A 27745-nucleotide genomic window follows, 5' to 3' on the forward strand; every position below is an offset into this window, starting at 1 on the left:
TCACTGGAGTATGAAGCAGCACCTTAAATCCAAAACAAACAGCTGTTCTTTCCCTTATCTCTGGTTGCGAGATTTGGGTAGTGACCGAAAGAACGAGATCATGGATACAAGGAGCCAAAATGAGTTTTCTTCTCTTCGTGTATGGGCTCTTCCTTAGGTGAGAGGTTCGGTCAACTAGCAGAAACTCAGACTAGAGCCTCTGCTCCTCCACATTGAGAGGAGTCAGTTGAGGTGGCTCGGCCATTTGGATACTTCCCTAATCCTCTCAAGGGAATGTGTTCCAGGCACATTCCTTTGGGAGGAGATCCAGAGGAAGACCCAGGAGCTGGATGGATCATGTTTCTCACATTGGTTTGGTAACATCTTGGGATTCCCTCAGAGGAGCTGCCCTAAGTGGCTGGTGAGAGGAAAGCCTGGCATACTTCATCTGAACAGTCAGCAGTCGGTCACCTCGTTGCAAGACGTTCATATTTACACACACCCACACGGTGCAGACCACCTGGGGACACCCCGTCTGCTTCAGCATACATCACGCCCTAATCCTATAGGCGTAAGAAAACGGTCAAGGACAGAGCCCCACATCTTTCTGCACAGAACCTCCTCCATGGAAAATGACTTTGCAGTTTCCATCCAGGAGTCATTGGCAATCTTTGTAAGAATTTTGTGAAGAATCGTTCACATGTATGTAATTCCTCATCGCTTCTAGTAAGCAAACAATTATTCCTGTGGGCTGCAGATACAAAAACCGGATAGAGGCAGCAGACAACACTGAAGTTTGAGCACATTTTCAGATAAAACACACCCACAGACGCCTGTCTTATCAGACAGCACATAGCAAAGAACTCTGTGCGAAATGACCTGGGCCTGGAGTCGAGAAGCGGAGGAGGACTCCTCCTTCAGAACAAGATGACGCAATCTTCGTCACACGACTACGTCAATGAGAGACTATTTCTGCACTTCAGATGAAGTATGGGAGAGTCTTTAGGCTGTGCCCTTTGCAAATGGATGAAAAGGTCCAATATTTTAAAATCTATTCTATTATATTATCGGTTTATTACTGTTAATTTTTTTTGATTATGGGTTGCAGCTCCCAAAATGTTTCTACTCTTACATAAAACCAGACAATCCAAGGAAATATGTACCTTTTTCAATAACCACTATACACCTGCTGCTACTATCAAAACATACAAAAAAAATCTCTTTTTTTTTTTCCAAATTTGCTTTACTAGTCTAACCTCTGTTTTGATGCACCTCCTCAAAACAGAGGTTGAGGAGGTGCCATCCCTGTCAAGATGCCGTCCTGGGCAGTTGCCCATGTCCACCCCATTTCAGAAACAGCCACCGATCATCAGCTGCAAACCATATTCATCAAAAGTAGCATAAGCCAGCACTTGAAATATGTCACTCTGATAAATCTACATAATGTGTGAGTTGAAGGGAACCAAATTACTAAAGTAAAACTAGTTGAACCAAACTACATGTTTGTATTTGCTGACATGCACATGTTCTTCTTTGAGCCCCATACGTACTTCCTCAGAGAACAATATGGGTAGTGCACAGAATCCGTTGACAAGGCAGGAACAAAATGTTCTAGAGCGTGGTTGAGTACAGGATGTCCCCTATGTAAGTCGTGCACCTAAAGACCAACCCTGTCTTGGGTGCAGGGTGACACGAGGGGTGAATTTTTTCTGTTTCTGTGTGTGTGTGTGTGTGTGTCAGTGTCTGAAGCTCTGATCTGGGTTCGTTTTGTGGAAAGCTAACACAGCATGGCTCCCATTGTTGTGATTATTATGTTAAACCAGGGTGTACTGTGGCTCCAAAGAGCAGAGCTTGCCAATGAAGAACTCAGTAAATTGAGATGATGCTGGAAACACCCAACTGCGGTGCTAACGGAGACAAAAGAAAACTGACAACTTGTTGAAGTGGTCATAAACCCTTCCTCAACAATGTGAAAAAAAAAACAACAACCTTCTGAACTCAGTGTTGTTGTTGTGTCTTTTTTTATTATTATTATATGTCAAACAAATTACAGCCAGGATTCTGTCAGAAGTGTTCCTGTGCCTTGTGTGCTCCCATCAAAGCCCCATATGACATTACTCTTACCACCTTAAGCTCTCAGCCTCTGTGGCATCAGGTTTAATTTTAGGGCTCTGCGCATACTGTGCATGAAACTTGTTTACTGTGCACAGTCTGTTTGTATCCTACGTGCCCATCAACATGCTGCAAACAACCACAAAGAGCAAACAAAACCAGACTCCACAGCGAACATGCTGTGCTCCCATGCAGATCATCTGGAAAGGCTTTCCTGCAGTGTTACTTCACCAGAGGACTTTTACTGCTTTAACAACCTCACCTGACCCTCCCCAGCGCTTTATACCCCCTGTTCTTTACTGCAGCTTTGATGCTGAGCAGCATCCATTATCATCGCCACATCGAGCCTCTCCAGCCAGCAAATCCAAACAGTCACAAACTGATATCTATTTATTTGTTTATTTATTTTTCTTGTGGAGGAGGGATTTTACGTGATATTTCTGTATCAAGTAGCAAATACCGTTGATATGGATGGAAAGGGATGCAAAATTTTTATTTTTATTTTATTTATTTTTTTTAACAAATAAACTCTGAAAAGTCAGCCACGCATTAAAACAGATGCCACAAGTTTGATACATCCAAATAAAATTCATCGCCACAAATTGCCTCCAGACCCTCACCTGCTTAGTAAAAGGACCCCACCTGTGTGTAATTTCACGTATTTTTCTTCAACAAGGAGATGGAAGTGCTTCGTGAAGATTATAAAAGACGACTAAATGTAAAGGAGAAAAACAAACAATCTAACAAACAGACGGGCATCTGGACGCCTCCCTGGTGAGGTGTTCCGTGCACATCCCACCCAGAGGAAGACCCACGCTGCAGGGACTGTGTTTCTCAGGCCTGGGAACGCCTTGGGATTCCTCCAGAGGAGCTGGTAGGGCTGGGAAGAGGGAAATCTGGTCTTTTAATGCGTAAACTGCTGCTAACTTAATGGATGGGCGCTGCAAAATGTAGTTGGTCATGTGATTTTCAAAGTTGGCGTCTATTCCGCCCGGAGGATTTTATGGCTCGATTTAACCATGTGTTTAAAAGCGTACGCTTTATATAAAGTGTTTTGTGGCACTTGGAGGACTTTATTCCCTAATAGCTGGAGAGGACATGCAGCTTATGTTCTGTGGCTGGGAGTCGAACCAGGGACCACCGCATTGCAGATGGAAGCCTCTGCATATGGTGCGCATGTTTCACCGCTGATCCGTGTGGAGTCACGTTTATTTATTTACTTATTACTACTTTATTGAACCAGAGAAGACCCAGCGAGCATTGGGGTTTAAAATCTAATTTACAAAGATGTGCTCACAGCAATATGTTTTGCATTAGGTGTCTTTTTAAAATTATGCAAATATATTTTTACATATTTTTTTAAAACCGCCGCTATGTTGTGACAGTAATATGAGAAGCTCTTATGCCTTCTTCCTGTGGTCCCAGTGCTATCTGCAGAAATCCATACAGTCAGAAGCTGAGATTCACTGAGAGCCAGGAGGAGGGTCTTTGTGCTGTCAATCCACCTTGTATACGTGCTGCTCACATCCTCCCTTTTGCTACAGCTCCTTCCCTTTCAGAGGAGCCTGCTGTGAATGTGTGAGAACATGCCAGATGTCTTGCAACGTTAGGTTGTTTCTCAACCCTTAGCCTGTTCGCACTGTGTAGGGGCACAGTGTGAGCAGCGTGCACAAGAGCTTGATTGACATCGCTAAGACCTTCCTCCTGGCTCTGATTGGTTGTTTCTGTGAGCGGTGCATTTCTGCAGCTGACAGTAGGACCACAGGGAGGAGGTAGAGGAGCTCGTTCTTTTTTCCACAGGTTTTCTGTCTTAAACTGTCGTAACAAAGTGGCGGGATAATTCCTGGACACGTTGCCAGTCCAGTGCATGGCAACACAGAGACACACTCTTGCACATGCACAGGAAGAGCATTCAAAGTCTATGCAGAAAGACCCCAGACCTGCAGGCCACACATGCATTCAGATAAAACAAAAGTAAACTGAAATCGCCGACTCCTTCAGTCATCAGCCCAAAGCGACTGTCTCCTCATACTGAGCACAGGAACACAAAACAGTGTTGTTGATATGCAGAATGACTGGGGGGTGGAGGGTGAAAGAAAACACAAACCCGACCTCAAGTCATCACACGGAACCTCCACCGTCTACTGGTGTCTAGTCTGCTGCTTTTCTCTGCATAAACAGAACCGAGAACACACGCAGGAAACAGATTTTTGTCATCCACTGGAGCTGGTCTTCATCACAAGGCAACAGAGGTAAAACAAACCCTGTGGATGGGATTGAAGCCAGTGGTCAAAGTGAAGCTGCCCAGCAGGGGATGTAGGGGGCTTTCCTCAGGCAGAAGGGAAAAAAAACCAAAAAAACTTTAGATGAACCCCCACCTCTCTACCTAACCACACAAACCCACAGTAAAAGAAGCTGCGGTGACGACTGGTCTTCCAGATTCAAAACTGTGGACAAGGAGGGGATTTCATGTGAAAATGGTTTTATTTTTTCACTGTGATATCAGGTCAGATGCAGTGTAAATAAGTTGCTTTGTAAACAAATCCTTATCAGTCAGCGTTCTCTGCCGCCTCCAGATTACATCAAGTGTAGTGAAGAGAAGCAGCAGATGCAGGCCAGATGCTAGAGACTTCAGTCATACATGCACCTAACCGGTTTTCCTGTTAATTCTGTCATCGTTGGAAAGTATTTAGTTGTTTTTTTAGGTTAAATTGAAAAAAATCTTCATGAAACTGAAGGGGGAAAGAAAATGTAAATTAACTGTATAGTTTTAGAATGTGGAAAACTACCAATCAAGTGTTTCACTCTGTTTTTGTGTCTTCAACTATTACCCCAAGAGATTCGTTGGTTCCAGAGACTCACCAAACACAACTTAGGACTGAGCTTTGACCTTTGACATATTAGGATGAAAGATTTATTTTTTTTAAAAAGTAGCAAGTGGGCTTCTTTCTCAGCCTCCAGAAAAAAAAAAAACATTCTAGTTTCTAAGCTATAAATATAAAGGGACATTTTACATTGTGTTTATTTTGTAAAGTTGTGAGAAAACAGGTGCTGTTTTAATAGAGATTCTTCAAGCAATATGTAACATGTAACAGTAATACAATTTTTAAACAATGCATTTAAATCAGGTTGATCTGGTTGCCTAGTACAGAATTAAATACTAAACAAAAATTGTAATATTGTATTGTATTTCTAATAAAGACTTGGTTGAACTGCATCTCCTCTATCTCAAGATTGTCTGTTTCTTAAGGACTCTTACATTTCCAATAACGTTCTTGACCAGTAGAGGGAGCAATCAACATTGGTTCCCTGGAAATTCTAGCAAGTTCGGGGGCAAATTGGCATGAAAAAGGGTTATTTGGATTACTCAATAATGTAGGAGTCTCAAGAAAAAAGTGCTGTAGACATGTCCAGGCATTTTACGCATAAAAATAATGAAAGCAACAGAAAGAAAATATTTTTCGCTGCTGCCATCTCCTGGTAGGACCAATATGATATGATACACTTTATGGTTTTTTTAAATAAATAAATAAATAAACAAATAAATAAATAAATAAATAAATAAATAAAGTTAGGCATTGATAAAAAAATAAAACGTTTAATTGTTTACTACTTTGAAATGAAAACAACTAAATGGATATCTAAAGATATATATGCATATTTTGTTTTATGACAGAATAATTACTTTTTGACATGAGGTTAGAATATTAGCTCAATTTCATTTTGCGAAGTGAATGAATTTTGATCGGCGCGGAGCACAGTAGCACAGCTCCGCCGCTCTGTGTTGTTTTGGTTAGCTTCGGCTAGCTTCATGCTTTTCGCTGTAGCCGGTTGTTGCGGTGATGGCTCTCCCATGAGGTGGGAGAGCGGGACTGCTTTTTCTCTGATTAAACATTGACTCAAGTGTCGCTGACATGGCCGGGGTTTTCGACATCGACTTAGATCAACCGGATGAGAATGTCTCTGACGACGAACTTGAGGATGGGGTGAGTTTATTGCTGAGCCCGCCGTTTGCTAGCTAATTAACTAGCACTCGGCAGCTTTGCGGCCTGTATTGCTAATCTCAATTCCACGGCTTCCATTATCGGACATTTTATTACCCGCCCTTTGCCTCTTAAGTCATGTTTAGACTTTTATAACATATTCCTGTGACAGAATTACACGCATATTCGAACCGCTTCCTGTGTCTGAAAGGTTAAAGTTTTCATCGATATTGAATGTAGGTACTAGATATGAGCCGAACCCTACGGTTAGTTTAGCTCAGTAAAATATACAGTAAAGTTGTACACAGATTCTCAACAAATTACTAATAAGGAGCTTATTCTACATCAAATAAGCTGAAATTCAAGTTCGTGATATTGCAAATCAACATAAGTGTTACTCATACAACATGAATACTTGTCCGACAATAGAGGTACCTGCGGTTTGACGCTTTATATTAGCGTATGACACCGCTACGTGTATTATCATGTAAATGGGTGTTAAAGTTCAAACGCTTTGACGTATTTACCTCGAAGTATAGTTTATTTTGTAAATAATTTTACAAAATTAATTAATACTATACTGAGTAACAGTATGTTATTATGCTAACAAGTCTGTCCAAAATCTCTGCAGTGTTAGCTAGTTTCCCTTCCACTTTTTACTTTGGCGTCATGTTAGAAATCCCCTTTTTGTTTTGGTTTTAAATTTAACTAATTATGTATGGATTTTATTTATGAATACGAACCGCGTTTTTTTTTTGTTTTTTTTTAACTCGCTTGGAAATGACTGTATTCATATTGTTAAACATTAGCTTCAAGTTAGCATGAATATTGGGTTTAATGTTTGTTTACATTCTTGTGTTCTGTTGTCGCTTTTGCTTTTAGAACCAGCATGGTGAATACATGGACCAATGCAGCAGCTTTGAATTGTAAGTAATGATTCACTGCATCCTGACTGATTTGGTCAGCAGCCTGGACCGTAGTAGCTACACTTTTAACACTGACCTACCCATACAGTGGAGTTAAGCTCAGTTTATTAATATTAATATTTATTTTCATACTGATGATTATCAGCTCAAATGACTTTCTTTTGTAAATTAATCTACTGCCTGAAGGCACTAAATGCCGCTGAGAAAGACTGGAACATTTCCAGCAGTAACATTAACAGTTAAAACGCCATCAGACGGTTCTTTCGCATTGCTGTTCAGAAGAATTTCTTGGATCATGTTATTGAATAATTAACTAGCAGGAAAACTTCAGCTTTGTGGTTTTCTGTAATGATCTGTGCACAACACTGATAGAAAGCATCGTATGATTGTCTAAGCTGCAGCTGAAGCTCCTGTTTTCTTTCAATTTAATAGAATCAAATTCAGTTGGATTCAATTCAGATTATTTATATTGCACCGGATTACTCCAGATGTCCTCCCGAGGCGCTTTACAAACATCTGCAATTTTTATGCAGTCATAGAAGCGCTTTGAAGAAAACTCTTTGGTTTTCTGCTGTCTCTCACTGTCAAACTGAAAGATCCCAGCGAATGGGCTGTTGCATCGTGGGATGGTGCCAAGTTTTTTTTTTATTGTTATTATTTTGTAAAGCATAAAGCCATACAAAACTTTCAAGATGGCTCTCTAAATCAGTGCTTCTCAATTTCAGTCCTCAGGCCCCCCTGCTCTGCATGTTTTAGATGTGCCTCTATTCCAGAACAGCTGATTTAAATGACTGTATTACCTTTTCTGCAGCCATCAAGTACTGCAGAAGCCTGTTAATCACCTACAGATTCAATCCAGGTGTTTGGCAGAAGGGAAACACCTAAAACAAATTGAGAAGCACTGCTCTAAATCATGCGCTGTTCTTCTCAGAGAATTTTACCTGAATATTACCCAGAAACATACTGATATGTTAAATTCTCCATATTTCCTACTAGCTCAGAACACTGAAACCCGGTGTCTCAGTGAGACTTACCTGCATAAATAAAAGTTAATTGATTACTGATTGCATATCAGTACTAGGGAGGCAAGTTATCAATTAAAGAGTTAACCTAAAGTCGATTAATCTAATTGACTGACTCAACAGTTAATTGATAAACGACTATTTTCTTAAAAACCTGAGCTTTCTCTTGAATCCAGAAGGTCACTTGCCTTTCTTTTTGGCATGAAGGAAGAAAATTTAATAACACTAAATAGAAAAAAAGGAAGTCATATTTTACCCATTTTTTTTTAAATGCAATTTGTGTTAAATACTGACTGAATAAACAAATAAATGTGGTTTTCTCACAGGATTAAATTTACACATATTTATAAAATATAACACAGAAAGTCATAAGTTTGCTGAAGCTAAAAATAGAATATGAAAACAAAATTATGTGAAATACCAAACACCCCAGACTTTATCGCCTTCGAGGCACATTAATCATTTTAGGTTGAGAAGTTGATGCTGCTTCGCCATGATGCACCACTGAATGAGCGTCATTAAAGCGAAACTTAAGGAGCTTGTCGAGTTTTGAAATAAATATAAAAAATATTTCAAAACAGAACCGGATAAAGTGTATTTTTCATCCGGCCCTGAACTCTGTGTGGCCCATTTCTCTTTACCGGTAAGGCCAGAGTCTTCAATTCTGGCTCAAGGATGACCAGCGGCGCCCTCTGCTGGACGGCGGCCAAACTACAACACTAAAAGAACGTCTAATCGGACGTTATTAGTTTGATTGGAACTAATTTTAATCTCGTAAACCATTAATTGACAGTTAATTGTAAGTCGATTAATTGTTTGCATCCCTAGTGCTGATATATGCTTTCTAGAAACGCATGTTGAAGCTTTTCCGTTTTCCACTGGGCTTCATCTCCTCATCTCATCAAGCAGCAGGAATGCTAAAACAAATTATCCTTCAGAGAAGAAAACGTTGCTGGCTTTTATGAGTTAAAAGCAGTAAAGCTGTTCCTTTCACAACTATTAAAACATCCTAATTAAACACCAACTGTTTAATAAGGTCAAGCATTTTAAAAAACGTTACATTTTTCTTTTTTTTTTTTTTCTTTTTTTAACCTCTTGGTGTTTTCTGGTACTTTTTACGGACATGTCTGAATAAAGCAGCGAGGAACTTTAACCACTCTTACTTTAACAGACTGATCAACAGTTTAATGCTTTAATATTGTTTCCATGTCTTGAAATGCTTTTCAGACCTTTCAGTAGGCTAGCAACGTCTCTGGTTAAGCATATAAAACACACACGCACAAGTCATTTTGTTGTTTTTCACTCCAAAACAAAAATAAAAGAAAAAAACAACATGAGGGAGTGAAAATTTTAGCCGTACCCACTCACCTCATCTGGTCAGCTTTTGTTTTTGTATCTTTTTTTGTTTTTTTGCAAATTAGAAAGGTTTTGCTCATGTTGAATTCTTTGTAATTACTGCCTGGTAACTTGTTGTTTTCAATTTTTGTTTTCCAGCAACATGGACGGGTGTGAACAGTTTGAGATTTCGGAGAACAGCGTAAACAAGGGAACGGAGCAGATCGGACCTGAATGCTTTGAGCTGCTGAAGGTTTTGGGAAAAGGTGGCTACGGAAAGGTGAGGCTTCGTGGCTTTCTGTTCTCGTCCCTCCATCTTTGACTTTTGACGGACTGCTTTTCATTTGACACTTTTGAGTCGATCACAGTGAGGTTCGGTTGTTTTCCTCTCGTTTTCAAGCTTTTGCTGAAATACAGAACACGAAAGTAGTCCAGACTGATCCCAGCCGGTGGGGGATTTTTACGCCAAAGGGGCTTGTTACAGGAAATGTCAGCACAGTTTTACATTGTCATTGTTGTTTATCAACTCTGCAGTTCCGCTACGTCAATATTTGTGTTTGTGGTTAAAAGAAAAAACAAAATGTTTGGACCTGGAACCGTCAGATCTCATACTCATTACTGTGCAAAAGTATTCATAGCTTCTGAATTTTTACACGTTTTGTCATGTTAAAACCACAAACTTGTTTCTCTTTTTTTGCAAACACTGAATTGAAATTTGTTTTTAGCCCCATTTACTCGCATCTCGCCATGAAAAACACCATCCCTACTACAAAAGAACACGGTGGTGGCAGCATCATGCTGTGGGGGTACTATTAAATGGTTTGAGCTAGAGACAGGACAACTGGAAGAAGAGTGATAGACGCTGCAGAAGACCTGAGATTGGAGTGGAGAATATCCTCCTCCCGTGTTAATAACCATGAACGTACAACTAGAGCTGCAGTTAATTGGTTTAAATAGAACGGACCAGTCAAAGTCCAGAACTGAGGTATTTTTTTCTATTTGTTTACAATAATCTGCGAACATTTCAACTTGTTTTTTTTTTTTGTATAATATATTTCAGCAACAAGGCAGTTCAAAGTGTTTTACTCCATTAAAAACATACATTTACCGATTATGAAATAAATGATACATTTTGTCAAATGTCATCAGCAAATCCAGTTATTATGAATCAAAGACAGCTCTAAACTGGTGGGGTTAATGTTTTTTTTAGACTTGATTTGAGGAACGTCAATGTTTCGGCAGTCTTGCAGTTTTCTGGCAGTTTGTTCCAGATATGTGGAGCACAGAAACCTGAGTGCTGCCACACATTTCAGATATTTGTGGTGAAGAAAACACATAAAATTACATTGCACATTGATGTGCTCTCTTTTTGTTGTTGTTGTTGAACATCACAAAATATCTTGTGGTTGTAACATAACATGTGAGAAAGTCGAAGTAGCAGGAATACATATGGAAGTTACTGGAAGGCTCCTCTGCTGCTGTAAAAGCTTTTGGCGTAGCGACGGCGCCCTGTTGCTACGCCAGTCCTGGAAGCGGTGAGCCGTGTCCGCGTTGGTTTATTTTTGTAATAGCAGGGATGGGTCTCAATCGTCACAGGAAGAGGAAAAAAAAAACAAAACGTGAAAGTCAGAGCCTTACTTGTTGCTGACTTCGACGAATCGTTCTGCTTAACAGCAGATTCCGACGTCATTTCAAGTGGAAATCCCCCCAGTTAGTCTGGAATATGTCTAATTATGCTCTAACCTCGGATTAGTATCTAATCATCGTCTCTACTTCTGGTAAATGAACTTGAAGTTATTGCTGTGGCTGGAAGCGCTGCTGCTGCTGCTGCTGCTGCTGCTGCTGCTGCTGTTGTTGTTGTTGTTGTTGTTGTTGTCGTCGTCCCCCACCGCCCGTCCAGGTCGGCCCTAACAGCGAGCGCAGACACCAGCCAGATGCATTAAATAAACTACCCGTGTTCTCGTTGCGATGACTGCATAGTCTATTACAGGGATGTGGCTCATTATTAACCGCAGCTCACATCAGCCGCAGCTGTTACGTCTGCAGGAAACATTGTTTTACAGCCGGCAGGTCCTAGAAATACCTGGTATGTGATTGCTGGTTGTGTTTTTAAATAATTGTGGTGAATCTGGTGGAGATGCCTCCAGGGGGAAACGCCGCCACACGACACGCGCCGCAGCTGTAACCTCTGCGACACTCCATTGTGTTCCTCCAAGGAGCAGAACGTGTTTTAATCCTTTAGAGTTTAATTCCTGCTCGCTCCACGCGGGACGCTGCAGTTCCGCTTTCCTCCGAAGAGCGAAGTTTAAACTTTCAATATGGCTGAAGTCATGGAACTCTGTTTGATATTAATGCTTTCCTGTTCTTTTATGGCGTGATTTTATTTTGACAAGTAATTTTGGTTTGCGTTTGATGAGCATGTCGTCATTCCAAGTGGAGCAACTCTGCCACCTGCTGACGTAAATCAGCTCCTGCAGGTTTTTGAAACGTCCAAATTAAGCCTGTTGCTACAAATAATCGATAGATTAAAGTGAGCATTTTTATGTTTTATTTATTAAAAAAATTTTTCAAGGGAAATTTTGTTTTGTAGAGACATAATTCATTTGATTTACGGTTTCAGTTGTGTGTGGTTTTTAATACTGTTTACTGTCAGCTTCAGACCGACTGATTTTTGTCGCCGTTGATTTTTTTTTTTTTTTTCCAGGTCTTCCAGGTTCGTAAAGTGACAGGCGCTGCCTGTGGGAAAATCTTCGCCATGAAAGTTTTGAAGAAGGTTAGTGGATCTAATTTCCTCTCATACATCAGAGGCAAAACCTCTAATCTGCATGTGCAAAGCAAATGTACTCAGTGGGGAACAACCGGTGGGTGATTATTCTACGCACAGTCGAACTCTTGTTTCTCTTCCTTCCCAGGCCATGATTGTGCGTAATGCAAAAGACACAGCACACACCAAAGCAGAGAGGAACATTTTGGAGGAGGTGAAGCATCCCTTCATCGTGGACCTCATCTATGCCTTCCAGACTGGAGGAAAGCTCTACCTGATCCTGGAGTATCTGAGCGGTACGATCATAGCTCATGTTCTGCCATCGTTTCTATAAACACAGGACATGACGTGCGTATCAAACACTGCGTACGTTTATTCGTGTAATAGATCTTGAAACAGATTGTGGTGACTGCAGGTGGAGAGCTTTTCATGCAGCTAGAAAGAGAGGGGATCTTCATGGAAGACACGGCGTGGTGAGAAAAATCTCCAGCTACAGACACTGAAAACACATTAATTAGAGGTGGGGGGAAACATGCAGAGGTCTCCACGGTCCTGTTAAAAATCCTGGTTTTTGTGATTTTTAAAAAGTCAGACCAAGAGAAATCATTTGAAAGGCATTTTCACGTTTGATGTGGAAAATCGGCGAAGGGATTTTGGCACTGATTTACGCCGTCTCTGTTTTTTGTAACCATTTGCTAAAATTAGCGGTTTCTGCCGTCGCTAACGTGTTTTTTGCCATTGACAGTTTCTATCTGGCGGAGATCTCCATGGCGTTGGGTCACCTGCACCAGAAAGGGATCATCTATAGAGACCTGAAGCCTGAGAACATTATGCTCAACAACAACGGTACAGACAGCTCCCTGGACTGAGGAGTGCAGTCACGGTCACACACTTTTTAAACATTTCTACGTTGAACTGAAGACTTTTTTACGGGGTTTGAAAGTAGAAGCGTGGAAATATTTATCAAAGTGCCTCAAAATGTAAACTTTTGGAGTAGAAGCCGACATGTTGGATACCGACTTCTGGTCACTGATTGTGACTTAACTATGCCGTGTCAGTTGCCAGGGGCAATATGGACGTAAGGTTTTATTACAATACCGAGTTTTGCCCGGAAAATCTGCTTTTATTTATATTGGAAAAAAATGTTAAACAGGAAATGTGAAAATATTTCTGGGTAATTATGTTACTGGAAGACATTGACAATACTAAGATATTTGCATTCGAAACCAGGCAAAAATACATGGTAAGATTGAATGTTTTCCCAGTGTTCACAAACAGAATTGCTCATCTCCACCTGCTGCCAGCTTTGGGTAAGCTCTGCGCTGGAGGCAACAACATTCCCTCTCATTTAGAGAAGATCCCGAAGTCCTGGTGGAAGCCTGGTGTCCTAAATTTTCAGAGTTGACATTTGGTGCGTGCGTTTCTCCAGAGGAAAACCATTCCTAACACAAGAAAACAATGATTCCAAAACACATCTGGTCCGGTTTGCTGTTAGATTGAAAACACTGTGCATTATCCCCAGAAAAGCTCACGGCACAAGTTAGCAAAACACGGCATTTGTGCCTCTGCCAAAGGTCTTTTGACCATGACCAAGCGCATTTTTCCATCTAACTTTGATATTTGTATCACGTGAGGAACCTGATTCAAATCAGTTGTGAGTGCACTGAACTCCGAGGCCTCCGTATTTTAACGATTTATTGATCATGTGGCGTCTAGGTGGCTTCTGAAGCAGTTCTCCTTCTGCTTTGCAGGACATGTGAAGCTGACAGACTTTGGTCTGTGCAAAGAGTCCATCCACGACGGAACGTACACCCACACTTTCTGTGGAACCATCGAGTACATGTACGGCAGTCTGTTGTCCTGCAGTCCCTGTGGATTCATTTGAGCTGCAGATATTAAGCCGTGTGAATGATGTCCTTCTTTCCTTTCCCCCTTCCCCCTTCCCCCCCTTCCTTCCTCAGGGCTCCGGAGATCCTTATGAGGAGCGGCCACAACCGCGCGGTGGACTGGTGGAGTCTCGGAGCGCTCATGTACGACATGCTGACTGGAGCAGTAAGTCCGTACCGATCTCCTTGTTTTTTGTGTGTTTGTTTTTTAAGAAAGGATTAGTTTCTGACCAACGTTTCTCCGTCAGCCTCCGTTTACAGGTGAAAACAGGAAGAAGACGATTGACAAAATCCTGAAATGCAAACTCAGCCTTCCACCTTACCTCACACAAGAAGCCAGGGAGCTCCTGAAAAAGGTGAGCTGGTCGAAGCCTCGCTAGAGCTAACGATTATCTTAGCAATCGATTGACCAATTGATTAATCGGATAAAAAAAAATTCTACAGATTTTTCATTTAACCACTGGAGCCTTTTTAATACGTTAGAAATACATGAAAAGATGCAAATAAATAATTCACTTAGTTTTCTACATAAGAAAATGAACAATTCATTGCCTAAAATGCAAAAACAAAGTATTAATTTAGTAAATCTGATCCGAGTGGAGGCAAAACAAAGGTGTTTATATCCTAAAAGCAAAATATATTTATTTTTGTACAGTTTTGGTTTTCTCTTTTGAATTGTCTTTTTTGACTCTGTATATTCCAGTTAACGACTAATCGATCACTAAATTACTAGACAATTATTTCAACAGCAGATTAATCACGATTAATCAGATTTATCGCAATGAAACAATTAATCGTTCCATCCCAACTAGAATGTTTCAACCTGGTGGGGATGAAACTCCACCACAGGTCTGGAAAAGACTGTATTTGATTATCCACACCACAATTTATCAATGATATGGGGGAGGAGAGTTTAATTCCGGGAAAACTGTGGAAATAAAGACATAAAACTGAATCTAGTGAAGCTGGAAAATCCCCTCTTCAACCTGTTTTCTCGCCAGCTGCTGAGACGAAGTCCTTCATCACGACTCGGCGGTGGATCCGGCGACTCCGCCGACGTCCAGGTAAACGCATCCATCTGCATCCTGAAGGGTGAAATAGTTGGCCTGTGTTGTACCTGAAGGGAGAAATGATGTTTCCTTCCAGGCTCACTCGTTCTTCCGGTTTATAAACTGGGACGATCTCCTCGCTCGCAAAGTAGAACCTCCCTTCAAACCGTTTCTGGTGAGACTTTCTTTTAATTTCCTTTCCATTTTACTGAAAACAGTTTTGCTAGTAGAAGCTTTAACAGACATTCCTACCAATAACATCCCCGTTTGGTGACACCTCAAGATCACCCCGGCTCTCGCAGGCTTTCACTTCTCTCCAACGTTCACTCGGTGTTTCGTAGAAGTCAGTGATGACCCCTTTTCACTGCGCGGTGATTAACAGTTTGGCTTCTCCTGGCAGCAATCAGCTGACGACGTCAGCCAGTTTGACTCCAAGTTCACCAGCCAGACTCCAGTGGACAGCCCCGACGACTCCACGCTCAGCGAAAGCGCTAATCAAGTCTTCCTGGTGAGTTTGAAGTGCCAGGCGGAGCGGCACACCGTCAGCCTCACACTGACATCACGATGTGCGTCGTCGGTCATAGAAGTGCTGGGCGATGAATGGGTCTCATTGGTTAATCACATTTTTGGTTTTTGAAGATTTCATCTTTGGAAAATCTGGATTTTTTTTCTCTTTTTGAAATTTTCTTTGTGATTTCAGCACGCAGAGGGCTGCCATTTTCTCATCTTTTTTTCTCATTAAAATGACTTTTTCATCATTTTAAGATGTTCTTCTGGTAAAATTGCGTATTTATTCTGCTGTCATTATGACTATATTCTCGTAATTAAACTAAACTTTTTTCCGCCTGGCCCCAATACTCCGTGGTACAACTTGTAGTAGCACCGATAAATCGGCTCCAATTGTCCTTAAGTTTGGGAGAGCGATGATCAGCCAGTCTCTGTTGCATAGGAAGCTGATCTTCTTCACTGATCTTCTCCATCTCCACAAAGGTCTGAAATTTATCCACTGTCCTCTTTTGTTTTGCTGTGAGAGAGAACCAGCAGACCAGCACAACCTCTGACTTCTGGATGTGTGCAGAAAACAGTAGCCCTGTGTGTCTGCACATCCTTAAGGTAGCAAAAGTTAAGGCTTTGAAATGTCTTCAATTAATTTTAAAACATTTGACGACCTTCAGTGCATTAATCGCAGGTCTTAAATTTTTGTCTTGGCATGGCTTTTTAAAACTGAATATTCTGTTTTGTTTAGTTGTTTTTTTCCGCAGGACTTTTCTGTCAGGCAAAAAGTTTAAGTCACACTCAGACATCTTCGCTGCGTTTGCTGACATACCCTTGCTAGCTAGCTAGCTTTTTTGTTTTTCTTTTTGCATCTATCATGGGTTAGTGCAAATTTATCACGAGTTGGCTAGATAGACAATGTTTGTACGTTTCTGTTGAGATACAGGTCTCAAATCCAAATCATACTGGTCTTAAAAAGTCTTAAATTTGATTTAGTGAAACCCCCAGAAACACTGTGGTCACCCCACTGCTGCCAGCTTATTAACTTACATATTGAGCAACCTTTTAAGACAAAAATAATCTGAATTGGTAGGTCAAGCTTTTTAAAGATCATCGCATGACCAGAAAACTGCACTTGGACAGAGAAATGGTTTCCTCCAAAGAAAAGCACACAGCTTTTCTAACATGTAGGAATGAGACCGGTCGGTTCCCCTGTCAGGACAGATCAAGCTTAAACCTTTTTGGTGGATCTCTAGCAAGAAAAACCAAAACATTATTGCCACTTAAACGTCAAATGGCTTATACTTTATTGATGGGATGTCTTTGGCAAAGACTACAGAAGAAGAAACGAACCCGACACGACGCCTCCTGACCCTTCCAGCTCCCTGACGGCACCATCACACACGGATGGTGCTGTTGACCAATCTCCCCTCTTTTTAAAAAAAAAATCCTGTTTCATTCCTAAATCTTGAACTTAATGTCCCTGATTTCCGGTATAACTCCCGATTTGGTTTGGTTTGCAGGTATCCTGCAAGTAAACTCAGAAAAGAAAAAAAAAAAAAGAGAGCAGCTCTGTCTGTAATGTCTCTCCTGTTTTCTTTTCACCGATCATTGTCTTACGAGAACCAGTTAATGCCTCCCATGTGTTTTATACACACACACACACACACACACACACACACACCCCCGCCTTCCCTCCCCAGTTTTCCTGGAAGCTTCTTCCACCACATTGCATGTTATGGTTTACTCAGTTTCATTGCTCATCATCAGCTGTGGGTTGTTTTTGGAAATCTGGTCTTTGAAGAGGTGGGACTCAGATGCCTCTCTTGTGTTTTGTCCCTCTCCTCCTCTGCTGCAGGGTTTCACGTACGTAGCCCCATCTGTGCTCGAGAACCTGAAGGAGAAATTCTCCTTCGAGCCAAAGGTCCGCTCCCCGCGGAAGTTCCCTGGAAGCCCAAGGACACCTGTGAGGTAACAGTGCTGTTTTTGTCTCGGGTTTTGTTGAATCACCTCGGTCTTTGACAAGTTTTTCCAAAACAAGTCTCCCCCTGTTGATGACTCATTTGCTGACCTTGTAAATGTAGCTTGCTGGGCCTCGCTGGAGCTGCGGTCAGAGCATAGTTCATGAGTACGTCTGCTCCGAGTTTGTAGATTCTCCGATTTCCAATCATTGGCTTTTCTGAAGTTGCTCAATTAGCTGATTCTGGTTTCTGTTGCTGAACTGCGTTCATGACGTAAACAGTCGATTGTCTGCAAAACCCTCGATATGAGTCACTTTGCCCTTTCTCATCGTCCAGCTTTGTCCATCAAAGTCTCGGGTCCTGTGTGCTTTCAGAGCAGACTGTTGAGGTAGCAGAACCAAAGGGGGCGGAGCTTACAACATCGCAGTGTTTCCTTCATTTTAGGCTTTTGTTCTGTTAATGAAAGCATCAGCTGTCTGCTTCAGATTGTTCACATGCTAATTATGCGAATAACAATGTGTTTCTACAACAAAGTATTAAGGCCAGACTAAGAATTTATTTACCTTTTAAAATAACCATTTTACAGTAACTTTCTTACAGTCACATTTGATACCTCTCCTGTGGTTCCACAGTCCGGTGAAGTTCGCCGGAGGGGACTGCTGGCCCCGCGGGCCCCCGCTGACCGACGCGCCGGCCCTGCTCTCCCTCAGCAGCGCTATGGACCAACCCATGGAGGTCTCCACGCCGGAGCACATGGACACGAGCAGCGGCTTCATCACAGAGACCTCTGCTCCCCTTCCCATCAGGCATCCCTCCGGCCTCCACGCGGGGTCCTACAAAAAGCAGGCGTACCCCTTGAACTCCCGGCGGCCAGAGCACCTGCGAATGAACCTATGACACTCGGCTTACCTGTGAACTCCTCTCCTCTTTGCTTTTTTTTTTTATAGTTTTCGAACCTTTTTGACTGACCACGTCGACGCGGATCACCAGCTCTTCCAGCAGCGCCTTCTCCACCAGCGGTGGTCTCGGTTGATCTCGGCCGGCATTATATGATTTTACTGGTGCTCTTTTAACCGCGGATCTGCGCTGTTGTTTTCCTACGGTGTTCTTTTTCTAGGACAGAGAGAGTTTATTGCTACTTTATTACGCCGTTTTCAGGCGATTTGAAAACATGCTTTGGGATCACGTATTTAGTCGTTAAACCTATCAGACGGACCAGTCATCAAATCTCTGTTGTTTTTGGGTCGGAGTGGGTAGGTGCCTGACGGTAAAGAAAAATAAATTTTTTTAAAAAGCATCTATATAAAGATTTCCATTCCCAGTCATGACCAAACGCTGGCGCTGCTTCTTGCCGTGTAACTGGAATGTCTGCCGCCGGGCTTCTCTGCAGAAGCAGCTTTGTTTTGAATGTAAGCGATCCAGAAATTTGTCTCCTCCATCTCCTCCTCTTCCTCCATGTAATGACTCCCGATACTGTAATCCAGGGTGGCGGCGCTTTGTGCAGAAACAGGTTTTCAGTGTTAAAGGGAGAATTTTTTTATTTAAATTTTTTTATTATTATTTTTGGAAGCTGTGTTGTACGAACTGTGGAGCTAAGCCATTTGACCCCCTTCTTATATAAAACTGACCGCGTGGTGGGTGGCAGATTCCCCGTCTCTCGCAGTCCAAACACTTGGGAATTTCCTAAACGGGCCCAACGCACTGTTCCAATTAGCCTGCTGTTGTTTCTGGGAATGTTTGGAAAACAACCGAAGAATCACCGAGTTATCAACATTGAATGTTTCTGTCCATATTTTACATGTATATTTTTTATCATACTGACACTGTTGTTCTTATTTTTTTTTATTATTTGCATCGTTGATGTTTTTGTAAGCAGTGATCAAGGCTGTAACAATAGATTAGTGTTTGACTGAACTGACTTTTTTTATGATTCCTGTACTCCAATCAGTCACTCCTCTTAGTTTATTTTTAATTTATTTCTAATGCCATTTTGCTTCCACTGCATTATGCACTCTATGCAAAATGATGTATTTATAATGTATTAAGAGCTACAGAATGTTGGGGTCTTTTTCTCACAGTAATGATGTACAGTGTAATTTTTCTTTTTCCACTTAACTCATCTTTTAACCTCTGCTGGAGCTAGTTTTTATTTAATATCGGCAGTATTTATTTTGTGAAACATTACATCCATAGGGGATATTTAAAGAAAAATAGATTTTTTTTTAAAGACTGTTTTATTGCAGATATAAACCAATGGGAGTGGCATTGTGCCTTTAAGTTGCAGTGTACACGATTGATGTGCAGTTAGCTGTAAATGGGATTAGCTTCTGGATTAGGCCGGGATTGATCCCCAACTTTCACTCTTTCAACAGATGTGCACTTCTTTGCTTTTCAGCATCGGTGTGGGACGTTCTGACCGGGACGACTCTAAAGCACCTTCCACATCTCGTCCCACTTTATTTCCGGTTTCATTATTCCCTCCCCTGCTTGAAGGGGCAAATCTAGGAATGACGACACGTATCATGTACATAACGGAATCATAATAAAAACAATGGTTTGTAAATCCTGGCAGCGCGGTGGATTGCTTGGCCTGCTCAGCAGAGGGAGACGGCAATAAAGTTTTCCTCTTTTTTTTAGTGTGGAAATTTGTACAAATTGAGAAAACTATTTTGAGGGGGAAAAATAAGCTAAACTGAATGTGGTTGGATGTGTTGGTTACTTTTTCTTCATCAGAACATCACATTTTTCAAGCAAACTGAGCAAAAGCTGTTCATCAGCGGAAATCCTCCAGCAAATTGACACGTCAAGTTTGCACAAAGAAAATCAAATGCAAATCTTTATTCAGATAATTGATGAACAAAAGTGAAGTTTAATACATAAAATAGAGCCCAATCTTTGGTCTTTACAAAAAGACAGTGAAGTCACCCCTATAGAAAAATAATTTATGTGAAAATCAATCTCAAAGCAGGAGTTTAAATCAGACATGAAAAAAGCACACAAAGATTTTTGCCCAGAGTAGAGGTTTGCCTTGTTTTACATTTATCAGTTCACCAGTGCTAGATGATAAAAAATAGAATAAAATTGTGTATTTGTTCCAAGTTTTAAATACTTGATGTGAATCTTTTAGTATCCCGTGTCAAACTATTCCAGCAGCATCAATTCTGACACCTGGAAGGTTTACATTGGCATAAAAGGTGAAAAACATGACTACAACTCAAAAGGAAACTGAAGGAAATGTAAAATAAAAATACTTTAGGACACAGATTTCTCTGGAAGAAGAGATGAACGGGTAGAAAACCACGCCACCTCCAGGAAGCCTCGCCCTTAACACTACTGAGAAACGTGCGTACAACAACAAACGCTGGTGAGGTTCGAAAAGGACAAAGAAAAACCCGGATTAAGGAAAAATGAATACCGCCGAGCCACACACACACTCTGTGGTCTGGTGAGTCAATAAATCTGCAGGTGAGGAGAAGTCGCTCCGTCCCTCCACTTGTACACCTTGTCCGTCATGACGATGCGGCAGAGCGGGCAGCTCTTCTCCCGGGTGAACCACAGAGCGATGCACTTGTCACAGAACACGTGCTGCGCAGGAGAAGAAGAAGAAAAGCAGGCTAGCAACCCAGGCGTTTTGCCGTATTGAAAACTGTCTACTAAAATGTGTGATGGTTTGGTTTTTGAATAATTATAGATACAGATAACTTTATCTAGTTCTAATGCTATTTCATAATATAAATACACCAATCTTGAGTGATCCAAGTCATAAAAAGTATTTAAAAACTTTATTTCTGCTGATGCAGAATAAAACAAATACCCGGTTTTAATTAGGGATGCACCGATCCACTTTTTTCACTTCTGATACCGATACCGATATCTGAGGTTCAGTATCACTGAGTTGAGTTAAAACGTTTCTTTTTTAAAAACAGGTGTAAATGAGTTAAACATTTATTTGCTAAGTCTGCACCAGTACAACACACTTGGATGCACCAATAGCTTCACAAGCTTGGTAAAACATGTAAAAATAAACTGGAACAAACCTTTCAAATTCTTCAGAAAGTTCATTTAGGAATTCTAAATTTAATGTAAAATAAATATAGCATGACATCACTCAGAGCACAAAGCACAGAACTAGACTAAGCAGATCTGCTCTTATGGATTGGATGCATCGTCACCAATACCCGATCTAGAATGTTTTTCAATATCAGGACCAGATATAAATATCAAATCGGTGCATCTCTAGTTTTTCTACATCTGAATGACCCTACAGCTACTGATCCTGTCTGCATTAAGCCAGCTTGTGTTGTTTTCCTTTACCTGGCAGATGAGAACCCGAGGGTCTCTGTATTCTCCTTGGCAGATGGGACACGCGTCTCCAGCCTCACTGCACTGAGCTCGTGTTGCTGCAGAGCCTGTATGCTGAAGCAACATTAAAAATGTGAACACACACACACACATCTGTTCGGAAGCCCTGGTTGTTACTGCTTCGATGAAGAGAGAAGGCGTTTACCACTGACCTCGCCTGCTAGAAATATCCTCACAGTTTTCAGTAAAGACGTTCGCTGGTTGTACAATCCTAAAAGCTGAAAATGGGAAATGTTCAATGTCAGAAATCTAGACTTTGCTTCAATTTAAAAAAAAAAAAAAAAGAGAGAGGGAAATATTCACCATAAATCTATAGACCCACCTTCAGTATGAGGTAGAATAAAGCCAACAGGACCCCAGTTGTGAGCCCAGAGACCCCGTCAGACTCCTGGTAGCTAATCAGGTAGCGGAACCACAGTGGAACAGGCGCTGTAGCTTGGTGCACTTGACCCAGTTCCTCAGTCAGCATCAGCCACCGGCCCTGTACACGGAAACAACCCCTCAGACACAACCGCTCAACATGAATCAGCTTTTTCTTCTCTTAAACCTGCCTGGTCCTACCTGGGTTCTGTAGGTAACGAGTGCTGAGGGAACAAGCAGGATAAGGCACTTTATTCCCATAAACAGGAACTTTATAATAAAGTTGGTGATCCCGACGGCCCAAAGGATCTCCCAGAAACCCAGCGGCTCGATGGTTGGACTTAAGAAGATGAGGCTGGAAGGAAGATGATATTCGAGTTGCACAATGTAACGCTCTTATAGTTCAGTCCTCTAAAGGCTTGCAAAAGTACAAACAAGAATCCTGTTACGTTTTTCCCACAGTGGCGCCCCAAAGGGGGGATCATTTTTCTAGCAAATTATTCACATGCAGTGAAGAAAAAAAATAACTTCTATATGTGAAAAGCTCTTTCTGCTCGACTTTACATCATTGCAGTGTAGGGCTGGTCTGTAGATTATTTTTCAGATTAACTAATTAATAATTGCATAGCAATATATACACAGCAGGAGCACATTTCAGCTTAGCTAGTGCCAAGAATGTTCTTTCAGCAAATGGCCTTTTTTGAGTTTGTATGCTCCAGTTAGCAATTAATCAATTACTAAATTAGCTGACAACTATTTCAATAATCACAATTAATCAGATTTATTTGTTTCAGTGCTGCCATGTATAAAGAGAGATTATTTTTTTCACTTTGCCCTCCCTAAAATCTTCACTGACCTGGTCTATGAAGATTTTCTGGGGGTGCCACTGACTTTATGTTTATCACATGGTGTCAATAAAATACAGAACAAAGTTCAAAGAATATGAATACTTCTGCAAGCCAGTGAGTCAGCTATCAGTTTTTAACCAAGTGTCTCGTCCACAAACATAAAAAAAAAAAAAATCATGTAGTAAGTGAGTAAGCCTTACGAGAAGTAAAGTGTCTCTGAGAGAAAAGTGTAGTACAGCAGGAGCGTGGAGGAGATGAGGAAGACAAGCAGCCATATGCAGCGCAGCTTCGAGTGACGATCCTGTAGGCGTGCAAAGGAGGAACATTTTCTGGGATTTTGAAAACAACGTTGATGAATGCATCATTCTGGAACTTGAAAACTAACACCGGAGCTTACCTGAAGAAAGACTTGAGTTTGAATGTTTTTATTCACATATAAAAAAGTTGTCAGGAGGCCCACCCCAACTGCTAAACCTGGGAGAAGAAGAGAAAACATACCGGTTGACCTGTGCTCACAATTTACACCGACACTGTTATCATAACTCGTCCTCACCCAGAACATGCTGGACGACCAGCTTAGCGCACAGTATGACGAGGAAGGGAAGACTTTTTTGGATCCAACGGAACAAGCAGCGAAGCTCGGTCAGCGAGGCGCTGGGCTCGCCAGAGTCCCCATCGGGGTCAGGCGGGTCGAGCTCAGGCTCTGAGTTAGAGTGGAGCTGCGCCCGACTTTGTCCGTGCGAGTGAGAGTGGACGTGGGAGTGAGTGTGGGAGCTGACCCTGGACCTCCTGGACGACGCGCCTCCATTTGAGTCTCCAGAAGCCCCGTTCATGGACACCCTGACCTCGCTGCTGTCAGCGTTGGAAGCAGCAGCAGCAGCTGCAGCAGCAATAACTGGTGTCCCAGTGAGGAACTCTGGTTGCAGATTTAAGGATAAACCATTCCCTTCATGAACACCCCGTTCACTTGGATTAGGCTGCATTACAGTAGGAGACTCCCTCAGTTTCAGTGCTCTTTTGGAATCACGCCTAGAAGGAAAACAGACCTGTCAGACAGTGTGTGATGTTCATGATTCTGCAGCAGGAAATGAAGTACGTCAGTATTTATTTATTTATTTATTTATTTATTTATTACTTATTTACTCAACTGTCTCGCCATATTTAATAAGACTAATTAACAAACACTGACCAAGCAAATGCCCAAATAATGTTTTCAGGAGTGTTTTCTATTAACGCCAGAAACTAATTCAGATACTCTCCACTTTAGCAGCTCGACAGATAACACAGCTAACACTTTCCTTACCACAGCTAGCTGTTAGCAGCTAACAGCTGTTTCCTATCAGTTCATAAAGCTCCAGCTCACCTGTCATTCTGAACCCGCAGCTTCATGATAACCTTCTGGTCGCCATTTAGTACAAAACCCGGGTTTCCAAGCGAAAGAAACGCAAAACTAAACGAAAACAAAAAGCAAAGCTGAGCTGCTAGCTTCTAAGCTAAGTGGTTCATCCAAGACATTTTGACGTCGAAAGCGTCACTGACTTCTTTTCTCTCGCGTCTCCGTGAGTGTAAAATGTAGCAATACCGCCACCTACTGGAAATGTTTTCTAACTACAACTACAACTTTGTAACAACCGAAATGTATCAGTCGTACCACCGAGTTAAGAGCGGCGTTGCTTTTATGAATTACAGATTTGTTTTACTCCACAGCCATACATTTCTGACACTATTGGAAACCACTGCATGGTTCTGCCGGAGAATATAATTCTCTGTTATCTTTAACAGATGAACGCTGGTTATCTGTCATTTTTTTTGATTAGACATCATTTTTGTTTTGATGTTCTTGCTTGAAAACAAATCACTTCAGCTGTTTATGTAGCCCCATAAAATGCTGCCACACTGGCATGTCGCATGGCAAACAACTTCAACTCATATCTAAAAAGATAAAAATGAATCGTCAACATTCCAGTCTAATGTTACTTCACCAGACACGGCTTTAACTGGAAACTGCTCAGTGAGTTCCAGCCTCTGCATTTCCCAACACAGACTCATCTTTGCTATTCCACATTGTCCGACAGACAAACGGTAACGTTTAAATTGTCAACTGACAACCAAAAAAGTGATCAGAGTTCTGCTGTTACATACAACCACCTTGATAACACAACAACAGGTGTACCTGAGCACTCAGCCTCAGATTTGTTGTTTATGGTTTCGCAAACTTTGCCCCCTGGTAGACCTAGTTGTTTTTGAGCAAATCACCTTGAAAATGGCTGGGCAACCACCGTTTACCATGTAAAAAAAAATATAAGGAACAATTTAATGCCACAAGTATCTCAGAGAGTGCAGTACTTAAAAATATATATATCTCTTACAGGGAAAAATACAAAGTTATATGATGAAATGTTCGAAGAGTATGAATTATTAAGGCACAGTAGAAGTTATTTTTTGCATTTTATGTTAGGTATTAAACATCTGGCTTAAGGAGTTTATGAAATGTCTATATCAAAAGCATGTTGTGTCATTGTGGCTTGTCTGAATACAGAATTATTATAGTTATTTTACAGAAGTTAAAGACATTTATGTGACTGGAATTTGTAAATATAACTCTCTTATACAAGAAAAATAAATGTTTTTGCTGTTATAACGAGTCAAGAGAAGCCCAAAGTGACCAAATATCAAAAGTAGAAGTTTAATTCCAACCTCTGCGGTGAATTAGATGCGAGAACCAGATTCCCTTTGAATCTAGTATGCGCTGCTCCTTGGACTCTCCACACAGCTTTTCTCTGACTCGGATAATTACCCCAGAAATGATTCAGTGATTAAATTAACCAAAATCCTGCATTTCATTTGATTAATTTGGTTTATTGTGGCTGTCGGTGAAAGAAGTGGCTGTTTTTGGAAAAAATCTCACATCAGGAGAGAATAGCTCAGAAAAATCTCTCTCTTTCTCTTCAGGGTGGCAAAATTGGAAAGTAGTCAAGACCGGCACACAACCTTACATGTTACAAGTTCAACAGATGGCATGTGTCCTGTTGACGTCTTGACAAATGATGTTTGTCTTTCTTGTCAGGCACAATGAGATCTGCTTCTCTTGGAAGTCCATATCACACGTGGAAGAGCCGACCAAGCAGTAATCAACACAAACTATAATGTCATAAGGATTTAAAATCATTCAGCTTATAATCACAAATAGAACATCGCTATAAAACACAGTATTATTTGTCCAACTTGTCCTAAAAGCGATAATTTCACATTCCAAGTTAGTCAGCTAGAAGAAAATGACACCCAGTCTCTGAATGGTCTTACTTTGAAGTCTTTACATAAGAAAAAGATTTTCCGCTGTGAACACAGCGTACTAGCAGTGACACTGTGTGATGTCATAGCTTGGGTGACCCTTATAGTACAGTAACTTGGGCATAACTCGCTTATTGTGGTTAGGTGTATAGATTGTGGTGGAAGGATTCAAATGCAGCACTCAGGCAGGTAGAAGGGCAGTAAATAAGTCGATAAACACCAGACTGAGCTGCTAAAATAAAGATAAACAGAGGCATGTATGCAGAGCTTCAGTTTATCTCATGGTATTTAACTGTAAACACTTCCAGCTATATGCATTATTGCCAGAAAAAGTGTTTGCTACCTCTTTATTTTAGACATCAGTAAAGTAACTTGTGTTGACTAGACAATATGACTGGTGCATGATTGGGCTAGATAATGAGCAACACAAATAATCTCCATAATTTTTAAAAGTTTTTTTTACTCTAGCAGTATTTACTTGACAGTCAGTCATCAGCAAAGTAGGTCAGAGAGGGGCAAAGGTCAACGGGTCAGGACTCAAACCAGTCATGGAGGTGCAGTCAGCACATATACAGTAGAGCAGTAAGGCTTCTGTTCATGGGTCACCCACTTTACCCTTGCACCACCATTGTTTAAATCTCCATAATATTTTAAGATGACACTTTATGTTATAGTCAAACAATTTGTTGTGGCAATAAGCAAGATTAACTGACTTGCCTTCCACTGATTAACCGTGATCCTTTAAGGCAATTTTCAGTTTCAGAGATTGTTCTTCTTCTACCTTTCCTTCACCTGGGCAGAGCCGGCTCTGGATATCCATCACGGTGGTAAAACAAGGTTAATGTACTGTGGCTGTGTGAGCCGTTCCCCTGCTTTGTTCTCCTCTCAGTAATTGTGTTATTGCCCGACAGGATTGTCGGTGGATCTGCGTTGACCCAGTCAAGACATCTCAGGCGAGTCTGCGGAGGGAGGTTAACCTGACACAGAAATTGCTATCTGCCAAGATGAATGGAGCTCACCAGAGAGCAGATGAGGAGAGCAGTGACCTGACATCGTTTCTGACAGATTCTGTGCATCCCAGCAACATCTTTCTCTACTCCTCGGTGCCAGCTGCCTCCTTCTGCTGTTCTGGTCCTGCCAGACAGTCATGGAGCTGCAGTCAGCACACAAATGTCAGAGGGTGAGAATTCAGTTCAGTTCAGTTCAAACATACATTACTTATACACAAGGGAAGTTAAATGTTGTAACTTATATCATCCAACTATATTCTAAGAATTTTTGGTGAAGCTGTGGGCAGAAAGGCTCTCCAGTAGCAGTCAGTGTGCCAAAAAATCTGAAGAAACCTCTTACTGAAGTCACAAACTTCAGTAAG

General features: G+C 41.3%; 2 protein-coding genes and 1 long non-coding RNA gene across 4 annotated transcripts in view; 2 read left to right on the plus strand and 1 right to left on the minus strand.

Annotated features, from left to right (window-relative positions):
* Positions 1–5832: 5832 nt before the first annotated feature.
* Positions 5833–20738, plus strand: rps6kb1a (ribosomal protein S6 kinase b, polypeptide 1a). The gene is made up of 15 exons (XM_007557964.2): positions 5833–6077; positions 6957–7000; positions 9517–9637; positions 12062–12130; positions 12270–12417; positions 12537–12594; positions 12867–12967; positions 13873–13963; positions 14083–14173; positions 14256–14363; positions 15009–15071; positions 15154–15231; positions 15457–15564; positions 17410–17522; positions 18145–20738. The coding sequence occupies exons 1-15, from the start codon at positions 6006–6008 to the stop codon at positions 18407–18409; spliced, it is 1530 nt and encodes a 509-aa protein (XP_007558026.1). The 5' UTR covers positions 5833–6005; the 3' UTR covers positions 18410–20738.
* On the minus strand, positions 15855–24657 carry rnft1 (ring finger protein, transmembrane 1). 2 transcript variants are annotated; one of them, XR_001662841.1, is made up of 10 exons: positions 24446–24657; positions 23636–24111; positions 23480–23556; positions 23283–23383; positions 22436–22589; positions 22197–22355; positions 22027–22092; positions 21827–21928; positions 20842–21097; positions 15855–15866 (listed from the first exon to the last, which is right to left on the minus strand). XR_001662841.1 is itself a non-coding variant. In XM_007557965.2 (9 exons), exons 1-9 carry the CDS (start codon positions 24469–24471, stop codon positions 20963–20965), a joined length of 1296 nt encoding a protein of 431 aa, XP_007558027.1. In that variant the 5' UTR covers positions 24472–24657; the 3' UTR covers positions 20336–20962. The 2 variants fall into 2 exon arrangements, 1 of the variants encoding a protein (XP_007558027.1); XM_007557965.2 differs by lacking the exon at positions 15855–15866 and having other exon boundaries at positions 20336–21097.
* Positions 24658–26970: 2313 nt separating this feature from the next.
* The window catches only part of LOC103142093 (uncharacterized), a 2390-nt gene continuing 1615 nt past the window's right edge, over positions 26971–27745 (plus strand). The window contains exons 1-2 of the long non-coding RNA XR_001662842.1: positions 26971–27200; positions 27285–27553. This is a non-coding gene — a long non-coding RNA (uncharacterized LOC103142093). The remainder of the gene's footprint in view (positions 27201–27284; positions 27554–27745) is intronic.

Source organism: Poecilia formosa, unplaced genomic scaffold, assembly GCF_000485575.1.
Source record: "Poecilia formosa unplaced genomic scaffold, Poecilia_formosa-5.1.2 Scaffold93, whole genome shotgun sequence".
Lineage (NCBI taxonomy): Eukaryota > Metazoa > Chordata > Actinopteri > Cyprinodontiformes > Poeciliidae > Poecilia > Poecilia formosa.